The sequence below is a fragment of the Cebus imitator genome, unplaced genomic scaffold (genome assembly GCF_001604975.1).
Source record: "Cebus imitator isolate Cc_AM_T3 unplaced genomic scaffold, Cebus_imitator-1.0 Scaffold455, whole genome shotgun sequence".
Classification (NCBI taxonomy): Eukaryota; Metazoa; Chordata; class Mammalia; order Primates; family Cebidae; genus Cebus; species Cebus imitator.
The window spans coordinates 1,778,370-1,791,746 of NW_016107770.1; the positions used below are offsets into that span (position 1 = coordinate 1,778,370).

General features: G+C 37.5%; 1 protein-coding gene across 1 annotated transcript in view; it reads left to right on the plus strand.

The window, feature by feature from the left end:
* The window catches only part of ANOS1 (anosmin 1), a 193,621-nt gene that overhangs the window by 122,139 nt on the left and 58,105 nt on the right, over positions 1-13,377 (plus strand). Inside the window, exon 4 of the mRNA XM_017511848.2 lies at positions 9,901-10,123. Within this exon, the coding sequence (XP_017367337.1) occupies positions 9,901-10,123 (223 nt within the window). The remainder of the gene's footprint in view (positions 1-9,900; positions 10,124-13,377) is intronic.

The window sequence follows — 13,377 nt, forward strand, 5'->3', positions numbered from 1 at the left end:
TTTTTAGTAGAGATGGGGTTTCACCATCTTGACCAGGCTGGTCTTGAACTCCTGACCTCGTGATCCACCCACCTCAGCCTCCCAAAGTGCTGGACTTACAGGCCTGAGCCACTGTGCCTGGCCTATTCTCTTTTCTTTTTTGAAATGGAGTCTCACTCACTTTGTTGCCCAGGCTGGAGTGCAGTGGCACAATCTTGGGTCACCGCAACCTCTGTCTCCTAATTTCAAGATTCTCCTGCCTCAGTCATCCAAGTAACTGAGATTACGGGTGTGTGCCACCACAACTGGCTAATTTTTTGAATTTTTAGTAGAGGCAGGGGTTTGCCATGTTGGCCAGGCTGGTCTCAAACTCCTGACGTCAAGTGATCTACCTGTCTCGGCCTCCCAAAGTGCTGGTATTACAGGCATGAGCCTCCATACCCAGGCAAGTATACTAACATATACTATTTTTTTTAATAGAAACTGTACATACCCATTAAAAATTAATAAAACAAACTGCACAGAAAAGTAAAACAAAACCATCAGTCCAGACTTACCAGGTAGAAACAAACATGGTTTCCCATGAAGAAAGGCGTTGACACAGCAAGGCCAACACTGCTCTCCTAATGCCTACTTAAATGGCTGTCCATAGGCCAGCACCGGGAAGCTCTGTGCACACTGGCTTCAAATAAATGCTTAAAGTTTAATATTTCTTGAAGGCAAGAGAAGACAAAGAGACCCCAAAATATTAGAAAGAAGATTATAAAAGGTATTATGAGGTGGGAATTATTAATCTTTCAATTCCATATTTTTTATTATTTACTGATGTTCTAATATTAAGGAAAGATAAGTAACACACATAGGTTTTCTCCACCATTTCTCCCACCTACCAGTTTTTCTAACATATTATTATTTCAAAATTCTTAGTTTTATTACAGCAAGGTCTCCCTCCTAACCATCATTCTTACTTTATTTAATTTTAATTTCATATTTATTGTACCCAGAAAAACGATTAATTTTACTGATTTTTTCCACTTTGTTGTTAATTTTATAAATTTAATTCATATCTTTGTTTTTAAAAAGGGATCTTTAAATGGATGGTGTTTTCTTTATGGATGAGAAGTTTTACTTACAGTTATATCTAAAGTACTCTTGGATTGGACAACTTTTTTTTCTTGTATAAATATTACTTCATTTTATCTGGGTGCTAAATATTGTACTAGCCCATTTGTTCTTGGTTTCTGTTTATGATAGAATGGCTAGGTTTTGCCATTGCATGATACGTCGTCCGCCACTGCCCTCCACATCCCCCAAACACACACATACACTCACATAGAGTTTATTTTCCTCAGAATTATAAGGACATTGCTTTGTTAGCATCACATACTAAATTTAGTAAGGAGACATTTGGTAGCAATCATATTTTCTTCCTCATAATGAGCTCACCTTTTTTACCTGGATTCCTGAAAAATTAGAATTTTTCCTTTGGAGTTCAGAAGCACAAGCTATATTCCAGTGTTGCCTGTTCTTTTCAATTATTCCTGGAATATAACCTGCTCTTTGATTTATAATTTTTTCTATTTCATTCCTTGATATTTATTTTTATTTATTTATTTTTGAGATGGAGTCTTGTTCTGTCACCCAGGCTGCAGTGCAGTGGTGCAATCTCGGCTCACTGCAACCTCTACCTTCCAGGTTCAAGCGATTCTACCACCTCAGCCTGCTGAGTAGCTGGGACTACAGACACCCGCCACCACACCAGGCTAATTTTTGGATTTTTGGGAGAGATGGGGTTTTTCCATATAGGCAAGGCTGGTCTCAAACTCCTGACCTCAGATGATCCTTCATATTTCTAGTTTATTTCTTAACTTCATGTTTTTGTTTTATTTCACATTTTGTATTTTTGTTTTTAACTCTTTTCTATCTCTTTTCATCTCATTTCATTGTCTCACTACCTTGTCTTCATACTCTTGTATTGAATTCATTTTCTCTTCATCTCACTGTGCTTTGGTAGTGAAGTCTTCAGAAATTTGGAATCAGACCCTTTGGCCAGGTTAGGGAAAAGGCGACATGAAGATAAAGGTAGCAGTGGCGGAAGTCAAACTTTAACAATTTTAACATTTTCAAAGTGCCCAGGACATGTGTACAAAGACATATTTAATGGAAGTTGTGCAGGTTGCTTTTTTGTTTGAAACTTTGAAAGAATTTAATCTTAACATTTTTTGATTTAAAAATTTTAAAATCTTGTTTAACAAAAACTTTTATGTATTAAGATACTGTTTTCCTTTCACTACAGAATTGTTTATAAAAGCTCATTCATTAAAAAATAGGAATACGTTTTAATACTGCAGCATTTGTACTGTTGCTTTTTAATATACTGAAAATATAAAAGGGAGGGCGTGTGCTATTTTTTTTTATGTCACTGACTTCAGAGACATTGTACAAAGAATTACCGACATACTTTAAGTAAATGATTGCTGGGTGTTTAGAATGTCAGTTCTTTAATTTTGAGCATCCTGAAATATATCTTTTGTACATACAGAGACTACTGTTTCAGAATCAGATTTTCAGTAACCCCTGGATTATAGTTTGAAGTGCTTTAATTTAGTTACCCTCAGTGGTCTCTAGGAGCTTATGTACTCTTAAATTTTCTGTTTATAAATGAATTTAGTTTTTCTGTATCTAGGTGAATGGAGCTATTCAACTACTCAGCATAGAATTAAGATTAAAAATTTGTTTGCTAAAGCAAAAGAAAAAAAAAGAAGAAAATTTGGAATCACCCTACCATCCAAGTTTAAGATTACATTTTTGAATAGTCAGGTTATTTCTAAACATGTAGAATCATGAAATCTAATAATTGAACACAAATTAGAAAGTTATTCATCCAGCGGATTTCTAGCCTTGGCCAGACATTGGGACCATTTGCGGTTCTTTCCAAAACGCTGTTTCCGGGGTCCATACCTGAAATGCTGAAGTAACAGGTCAGAAGTTCACCCAGGACATCAGTTTTAGAAACTCCCTGAGAAATTCTAACAGAGGAGCAAGCTGAGAGCCACTGGGTGAGCCCAGTCTTCTTATTTTACCCTGAGATATGGTGGGGCCCTCAGAAAACATTGGCTCTAATTGTTGCCCAGATTTTATGTGTTTTGTGATTTGGGTTATGTTATAATCTCCCTGAGCTACTGTTTCCCTGTTTATAAAATGGAAATAATAACAATTGTGGGGACTGGGGAGGATTAGGTGAAATGAGAAAGCAAAGCAGCTGGGGTAGAATGAGGGAGGTGGTAGACATCAGCATCTATTGGTGATTAACTGCCACTGCTATGATGATGGTAAAGATGGTGATGGCAATGGTGGTGGTGATGGTGGTGATGACAGTGGTAATAATGATGGAGAACTCACTGTAGTCAACAATCATGGTTGTTGGCTGGGAGCAGGAAGAGAAGTCCCCCCATGCCCTGGCTTTTTGCAAAGGCAATTATAATCCTAGAGAATTAACATATGGTAGAAGTCTGTTGAATTGAACCAAATAGCCAAATGCAATGTTCTCCTGATAGCTGAAGCCTTGTATTTATGTGATTTTAAACACGTTAAGGTAGTTTACTGAATTGGATGTCTTTATCATTCCATGATTGCTGAACACATTATTTTACTGTACAATACCTTGCATTTTATACCAAACTAAACAAAAATAGTACTATCTCTCTTTCTGAAAGCATTCAAGAAATTTTATCTTTAGCCACTCATCACAGGTGGATAAATTAATGTTTTATTCATTTTCTTCCGGAGCTTAGCATATTACCCAGGTAAGGCACTAAAAATCACATTTTAGTTTTTAGCTCTTAGGAGATGACATGTAGAAGGGATTTATGAGAATTCATTAATACTGCATATTAATATATAGAATGACATATATCTATTCCTTAACATGTGAAGGATCTTTTACTTAATCCGATGCACCCTAAACATATTATTCTTTAACACTTTGCTTTGTCTATCTATTCTTTGGAGGCATAATGACATCCATTAAATACTATTAATCACTACTCTAGAAAATATATAATCTTTGTAGACTATTTATTTCTTAGTTTTGGGGATAGTAAGGGCAAAATAAACAAGATTAATGGGCATAGTGACCATATTTTTTTCAAATTTTAAATTGAAGCCAATGATCTGGGAAAAGGATGACATTTGGCCAGGTACGGTGGCCCACACCTGTAATCCCTGCACTTTGGGAAGCTGAGGCAGATGGATCAGGAGGTCAGGAGATGGAGACCATCCTGGTCAATGTGGTGAAACCCTGTCTGTACTAAAAATACAAAAATTAGCTGGATATGGTGGTACATGCCTGTGATCGCAGCTACTTGGGAGGCTAAGGCAGGAGAATCACTTGAACCAGGGAGGCAAAGGTTATAGTAACCTGAGATCGCGCCACTGCTCTCCAGCCTGGCAACAGAGTGAGATTCTGTCTCAAAAAAGAACGATATTTGTGTGATTTGTGAAATTAATCATATTAATGCTTTTATAAAAATGAATTGTTATAAAAACTAAATTTACAGTTAATAATTTGCCTTCATTGCCTGCATATAATTTTAGAAACAGGAAATAGAACACAGAGTATATATATATATATATATATATATATATATATATAGTCACACGTCTTTATTCACCATAAAATTGATGGGTATTACACACATACTGATTCGAATAAGTCTTTTTCTAATATTTTCTCATTCCTTTTAACAAGTCTCTGAGTAATTAACTTGTATTATCATGTGAAGTTTTACATGCTTAATGGTCAGAAGTTATTATAATTTTGTGACACTCAAATTACCTTTGTTCACAGGATTTCCTCCTGGAGACCAATATGCACATTTTCATTGTATCTAGAGTATTCACATTCACACAGCATTTTCTCTGACCTGTACACAGTTCTTGCCTTATTCCATTCAATTAGTAAATTCTCATTAAACTGTGATTAATGACTTGGAGAGAGACCTTATGTACACATACCATATGTTCTCTAACATATTCAGACAAATAATATTTTTTCAACCTAATCCAAGAGAATTATGAAAGAAAATTAATAGACAGCATCAAAATCTGTCTTTGATAAATCTGCCTTTAAATAGAACAGTTAAATAAACTCCTCTGTAAGATTGTGGCACCAAATGCATACTGCTCTAAGAAGAACTTTATTTAAGTACAGGGTGTGATTCCTTAGATGCAGATTCCAGTGCTTAATCTAGAAGTAGTGGGTTGGAATCTAGTGGCTGGACACACTGTAGAAAAATGCAGACTTCCTTCTGTCTTTGGATCTTATAAAAGTTTCATCAGCATACCAGAAGAATTTTGAAGTGTTAAAGAGTAAACTTGTAGCAGTGGGAAAAGAAAAAAAGACACAAATCACTTAATTCTTATTCAGTATGTATTGTGGGCCAACTATGCATGATAGTGCTTAGTTTTTTGTGTGCATTACCTCATGTGGTATTCATGAAGTCATTGGGAACACATGTTTCATAAATGTTCTAGGCCACTGTCTTTATTTCTTTTTATGTCTGCCCCAATAATTCAATAAATAAGGAAGATAAGGAGATGGGGCCTCTGTTTTCCTGTCCCTCATAGTTCAAGGGTGTGGTAGTTGGCATATTGATAATTAGAATAAAATATGAATACAGGGTCCAAACTTTATCTGATTCTTGACTCATACTCTGTTTTCATATGTGAAGAGTATGAACTGAGTTGATTTTAATATATCATGGTGCAAACTAAATCACTGTGATGACCAGGTTACCAAGGGGAAAACCTTTGCCAGATATAATACAAGTATTTCTACTTGGAAATCTCAGCCCATGAGGCAGTGCCCAATGATTTTGGTAACTAAGTATTTTCTTTCAGTGCATGTAATGTATATATTTTGTTGAAAGAAGAAAGTTGGCAAACACTATATAATTGTTGCAGATCTGTTAGCATACTTCCTTGATTACTAACTTAGGTTTGAAACTAAATTTAGCACTTCAAAATTCAATGAAGTAAAACACATCTAACAGCTAACAGATAAATGAATTGTGAAATAGAGTAAGATAGGAAAGCCTTGAGAGCTGATGATGATTTAAATGCTTGTAAATTTTCTTTTTAATTAATTAGCTGCAAATTTGTCATAATTCAATATTGACACCATGGCCCTTCTTCTAAGTTTTACCTTAAAGTTCGTAAATTAAGAAATAATTTTAGTTCAGTCAACTCATGTTATTTTCACATTTTATATATGATTACTAATACAACTTTATATGACATCTACAATTCTAATTCAAGCCTTGAAATTATAGTTTTTATAGCTAGTGTTTCTACTGTTTTCCTTTTATTAATTAATCTAAGAACAGGCATTTAGTTGTATTTAACTTGTAATGAAGTACTGATGCTTTGTCATCCATTAAATTTACAATATCACAAAGATTATTGTCACTATAAAACAATACTATTTGGTGCTGCACACATTCTCATGGTATAAAAATGTGTGTTTCATCATGTTTTTGTTTAATTGTGGTAAAATGCCCATAATATAACATTTGCCATCTTAACTATTACACATCTTTTAATTCAACATTGTTTTGGGAAAAGAACCTGGTGAGACAGTGGAGAATAATTTATGTTGAGATTGTAGTTTATCCTAGGATTACTAGGACATTCCTTGCTAAAGTTATGTTTTGAGTCGTTAGTGGAATTTCCAGTCATCATCAACATGAGAATCATAGGCTAAAATTAATGAACTATCTGTCTTTTTGGAAAAGAGTGACATTCTTCCCACCAACCTCACACCTCACACCAGAGATTTTGATAATGGTGAGGCTTTTTTGTTTTGTTTTGTTTTTATTTATTTATTAACATATCTCTACTATTTTATTTTTTTAATTAATTAATTAATTTATTTATTTATTTTTTGAGACAGAGTCTTGCTCCATCACCAGGTGCCAGGCTGGAGTGCAGTGGCGCAATCTCGGCTTACTACAACCTCAGCCTCCCAGGTTCAAGCAATTCTCCTGCCTCAGCCTCCCAAGTAGCTGGGACTACAGGTTTGTGCCACCACGCCTGGCTAATTTTTGTATTTTTAGTAGAGACGGGGGTTTGCCATGTTGGCCAGGCTGGTCTCAAACTCCTGACCTCAGGTGATCCGCCCGCCTCAGCCTCCCAAAGTGCTAGGATTACAGGTGTGAGCCACTGCGTGGGGCCTATACCCCTACTATTGTATGAAATACTGTCTGGTTAATAGCCCAAACCATTCACTGTCTCCTGCCTAGATAACCTCCTGTCTCCAGGGTATCTAAGTGCTACCAGACACCTATCTAACTACAGAGTCATGCTCGTTTATCAGTGAGGAGTAGCCAGCAGCATGCTGGCAGGTTTATCAGGTCTTACCTGGTGGTAGGGAGCCATATTCAATCACTATTGAGAAGCAACAGCAACACATGGACAGGTCTTACCAGGTGTTTTCCAGCTGTTCTCCAGGCATTACCAGGAATGGTAGGGATGACCTGGTGTTACCCAGGTGTCATGATGGTACAGAACCATATTTAGTTATCAGGGAAGAGCAGAAGGCAGCACACAGGTGAGTGTTTCCAGGTATCATTCAGGTGTAACCCAGGTGTTTCCAGATGTTACCAGTAATGAGCTATGGTTAGGGATCACTGGGGTGCATCAGGCAGCATGCTGGCATTGAGTGGCATGATGTTTCTATTCTCCCCCTGGTCTTCTGTTCACCAAAGCTGACATATTTATTTCTTATGTCCCTAACGCCATTGTGACATCAAATAAACAGAAAGTATCCTCCTTGTTCATCTTCCACTTCCAACATTGAGGAACCATGGCAGCCCTTCACTGGATGGCCTTTGCATTGATTCAGGTAGCCTGAACGGTTGTACCGAAAGGAGCTTGACATGTATAAGAGTTCAAACACATGCATACTTGCTTTTTGCCCATGGAGCAGATCAAGGCAGGTGTTCCCAGAAGGGTGGTGTCTTCCTTCATATGGGCAGACAGCATTCTGGCATCTCTCCTCCTGTGGCCCCATCACTCCCTACAGCTGTGGCACCACCCACATCCAGCTAATAAGGAAGAACATGGATGCACCATTCTCCATCATCTGCATGCCTCGGTCCACAGCGGCACAGAACTTTGCTGATTACATTCCATTCGCAACAACATGGCCACCCCCTAGGTAAAAGAAAAACAGTGAAATTTAACCTGGCCTCACACGGGCATTCCAGATGAACGTGCATTTTGATAGGAGAAAAGAAAACAAATACATCTATTTTGTCAAGCATTCAAGCAGACTTCATGTGTCTTTAATTAAATAGTAGTTATCATGGAAATCCTCTCCCATAAGGATAAAAGGAGGCTCGTGGTAAAAGTTAGGGTTGTGTTGGTCATCTTTTCAGGCATCTCCTATAAAGCAAAAAAGAGGGTTAGGGATAGGGCTGGATGGAGGGCTGGGGTTGGTGGGGATGTCTTGGCCATCCTCTTCCATAGGAAAAAGGAAGGCAAGAACACAGAGAGCACCCTTCCCCTTTCTTTCCCTAGATGGGGCAGCTTTTAGAAGTCTCAGCAACTCCTCTGTTCAGTGTCAGAAAAAAGCCATTATCTTCCGATTGCAGCTCCTGTCTTAGGGATGACTGAGTGCTGTCCTGAACAATTTTTTTCCCTAAGGAAAAAGAGGCATTTGATAAATGGCTCTTTCACATTACTCAGGCTTCTTCCGTAATGCATTCCTCTAATAAGTCCAGGGCTTCCTCTTCTCACGAATGGTTGATTGATTCTGGGCTCAACCAAAATGTCCTCAGCAAGATGCTGTTCAGACCCAACTATGTCTCAGATAACATAGGTGTGGGCTGAATTTTAAAGAAGATTCACATTCTTCTACTGCCCAACTCATTGACAATTTCATATTAAGAATAAAGGCTGGAAATTATTGAAATATGTTCAATTAGCAGGCTTAAACAACTGTGTTATATAATACCAATAAATAAGTTACCTTTGTGAGAAATGTAAAGTTTTATAGAGCTCCTGCTATTTTGATGAGTATTTATGATATATGAAAAAATAGCCAGGTGTGATGGCTCATGCCTGCAATTCCAGTGCTTTCGGAGGCTAAGGGTGGGAGGATTGCTTGAGGCCAGCACTTAAGACTACCCTGGGCAACATAGCAAGACCTCATCTCTACAAAGCATAAAACTTAACTAAGGATGGTGGTGTGCGTCTGTAGTTCTAACACTTGGGAGGCTGAGGCAGGAGGATTGCCTGAGGTTGGGAGGTCAAGGGTGTGGTGAACTACAGTTGCACCACTGCACTCCAGACTGGCTTGACTGTAAAAAAAAAAAAAAGAAAAAGAAAAGAAAAGAAGAGAAAAGGAGAAAGAAATAATTAAAGAGAGCAACATGTTATAAAATGAAAATATGTGTAATGCATACAATCCAAACTGGGCCCTGAAATTGTACTGAACAGGTTTTGTGACTATTTATAATCTATTTATAAAACTATTTATAATAGTTTTATTATAAATATTATAAAACTATTTATAATAGTTTTATTATAAATATTATAAAACTATAATGTTTTTATGACAAACATCTTTGAACCAAGACAGAATATATGATCTGTGAATGTGGGCATATGTACATGGTGTGTGTCTGTTGCATGCAATATAAAATCATCATTCATGGATTACATTCCTTTGACAAATCAGCACAAAATGTCACTTTGGTAGGAGAAAAGAAAACAAATACAAACAAATACATCCATTTTATCAAACATTCAAGCAGAAGTTTGATGGGGAAAAAATGTTGAACTTCCTTTCAGATGTCTTGGAAATTAGACTTCATGTGTCTTTAATGGAATATTTTTTAAAATTCTTCTTTGTCTTAGCCTCTCTTCCCCAAGAAGAGCTATGAATGCTTGACCAGCTGTGAGTTCCTCAAATACATCCTGTTGGTGAAGCAGGGGGACTGTCCGGCTCCCGAGAAAGCCAGTGGATTTGCGGCCGCCTGCGTTGAAAGCTGTGAAGTTGACAATGAGTGCTCTGGAGTGAAGAAATGTTGCTCGAATGGGTGTGGACACACCTGCCAAGTACCCAAGACTCTGTACAAAGGTAAGGAAGAGTGTTGGAGGTATGAAGAGAACTTCAGTGTCACAGGAATCTATGTGTGCCCAGGGAAGGGTGTCCATCATAGGTGTGAAAGTCTAAAAAACATAAAACCTTAAGAAAATGTATTTTATACCACATTCAGACCTCTTAACATATTCACAGACCCATAGAGATTAGCCATATTAACTACACTTGTGGCAGAGCAAGTCATTCATATTAATTCTTTTTAACTTGACATATGTGATAGACAGCAACAATTCAGGAACATTTTTGTCTTTTTCTCCCGTCAGACTGATTCAAGTAAGCTCTACTAGGTACATTGGAATAAATTGATTTAAATCCTTGGAAAATAGGCGGGGAGATGAAACGCACTTGAAAAATGCATAACAAATATACTGGTATTGTGCATTTTCTGCTGATATAATCTAAGAACATTAGTATAATTGTACAGATCTTAAATATTTTGGTTAGTATCTTGAGATTCTAGACAAAGGATTTGCTTTCCTCAAAACAGGGAGGTTCAATTTATCAAATAGTTTAACAAATGCAATAGTTTATATTCAAAAGCAGTTTCTAGAGCACTTAGCTCCTTAATATCAAGTGCTACTTGTCATTTTCTGGAAATGGGACTAATCGCTTTTAAAACCAAGATGATTCTACTGTATTATGTATAGTTTGAGATACCATGAAAATATGCTATAGCATGTAACATTTTGTTAATTTTTGGGGGTCTCATAGAAGAGTAATACAGAGCAGCAGTCCCCAACCTTTTTGGCAATAGGGATTGGTTTCATGGAAGATAATTTTTCCATGTCGGGGGAGGGGGTAGGGGTTGATTTTGGGAAGATTCAAGTACATTACATTTATTGTGTACTTTATTTCTATTATTCTTACTTTGTAATATTTAATGAAATAATTATACAACTCACTATTATGTAGAATCCATGGGAACTCTGGGCTTGTTTTGCTGCAACTAGATGGTCCTATACGGTGGTCATGGGAGACAATGACAGATCATCAGGCATTGGATTCTCATAAGAAGCACACAACCTAGATGCCTCACATGTGCAGTTCACAATAGGGTTCACACTCCTATGAGAATCTAAAGCTGCTGATGATCTGACGGGAGGTTTGGTGGTAATGTGAGTGATGAGGAGTGGCTGTAAATACAGATGAAGCTTTGCTCACTCACCCACCACTCACCTCCATATGTGTGACCTGGTTCCTAACAGGCTGCAGACTGGTACCAGTCGGTGGCCTGGGGGCTGGGGACCCCTAATATAGAGTCAGTCAGTAGGCAGTATTCATTAAAGTACAGAGAGTAATAGATGTCTTTCTCTCTGTGTGTCTCTCACACACACATGCCAAATCCATATTGTTTCTAAATACTGGTACCTAAAAAAAAAAATGTACATAAAGCAGTATTCACTAGCAATGCCAGTTTTGAGTTATGTGCTGGCTGCCTATTTTTGGAAGTGCATGTTACTCTAACACTCATAACAATTCATATCTCCCAGAAGTTAGTTATCTGTCCCATCTTCCTTTAGCCCCCACTTGGGAATACGTTCCTCTGAAATCTTTGTAATTCAATCAGGTTTTTTCTTTGTCATTGGAAACAAGCCATAAGTACTTATGTCTCACATTCAAAATAATCACTGCTTTTCTCTTCTTACCTCTTTAGTAGTTTTAAAGTTTTATTGTGTTCATACCTCTTATTTTAAACTGTAGCAAGTCACTTTTGCAAAATTTAAAACTATCTAACTTCTAAAGCATCTATCATTATGAAATCTTATCTGTCATTTAAGATCATATGCTATGTATGAGTAGCATTCACCATAAAAATAGAATGCTTTTGGAATGGTCTTTTTAAACCCAGTTGTAAAACCCACAGTGTTTTAAAGAGATAATATAAATTAAAATATGCACTTTTATAAAAGGACTGAAGAGTTAGTATGAATTTCAAATATGCCTGTTTCACTTGAGAATAAGGGGAATATTGTAAAAAGGGCCAGAATAAATGATTAATTATGAAAAGACACTTTCAATATAAAAGTACATTTAACAAAATCAGATGGACTTTTGTTAAAGTACTGAAGTCACTCTTCTACTACAAATTAGCTCTTAACTTACATTTTTGTGGAGAGAGAGAATCAATGGGAATCAACTACAAATAAAATGCACAGACTCCGTTGACCTGACAAAGACTTTTGTGTGATGAAGACAGTCAAGTTAATAGATTGTTATTTCACAAAAAAAGATATATATGTGCAGGTAGATATTTTTTCTTGCTTTCTTCAGTAGTCCCTCAAGGAAGGCTACTTTTCATGTCCTGGGAGCTTTGACAGTGCCTCTGAATATGTTAGTGTGTGTAAAGGGGGGGGCAAATAAAGCCTGTAGCACCTCCTTCACTCTCTGAGCTAGTGAGCCACTTGAAGTCCCTGTTGGCATTCCCAACCTAGAGCCCAGCTGCTTCTTCACCTTCAAAAGAGGAGACGGGCTGATGTCCCCAGGTTCGTTCCAACCCATCCCTTGGCTTTGCGAAGAGAAAACCATATGCCCAGAGAGTGCACAAAGCAACTTTGCAATCTTAGGATACTCGTGATCACTGTCTTTCCTACCTTCAAGTTGTCTTCTTATTGCTCCAAACAAACTAATGTGAAATAATGTTGCCTCCCTCTCTCTATCTCTGCTGGGTCTGTGTATTTGTTTTCCTTAATAAGAATGGGAGTCATGGTGGGTAGATATTAACTAGTCCTGCTCTCAGTTGACATCCGCTGAAACTGAGGTTGTAGGCTATGCCTAAGTGATTTGCTGGTAGGTAACAGAAATAGATCTAACATCTGCTCCCACCTGGGCTAGCTGTCCTGCCATTTTTATTTTAAATGTATGAAACCCTAATGGAAACACTCACTGGGCATCATTGTGTTATTATGTAATAGGCTAACTAAGGCCTGGCACAGTGGCTCACCCCTTTAATCCTGGCACTTTGGGAGGCTGAGTCAGCAGTTCAAGAGTAGCCTGGGCAAGATGGCAAGATATCCCCATTTCTACAAACATAATAAAATTAGCCAGGCATAGTGGCATGTGTCTATAGTCATAGCTACATGGGAGGCTGACATGCGAGGATCACTTGAGCACAGGAATTTAAGGTTACAGTGAACCATGATCATGCCACTGCACTCTAGTCTGGGCAACAGAGTGAGACCCTCCCCAAAATATATCTATATCTATTATCTATCTGTTTATCTAATAGGCCA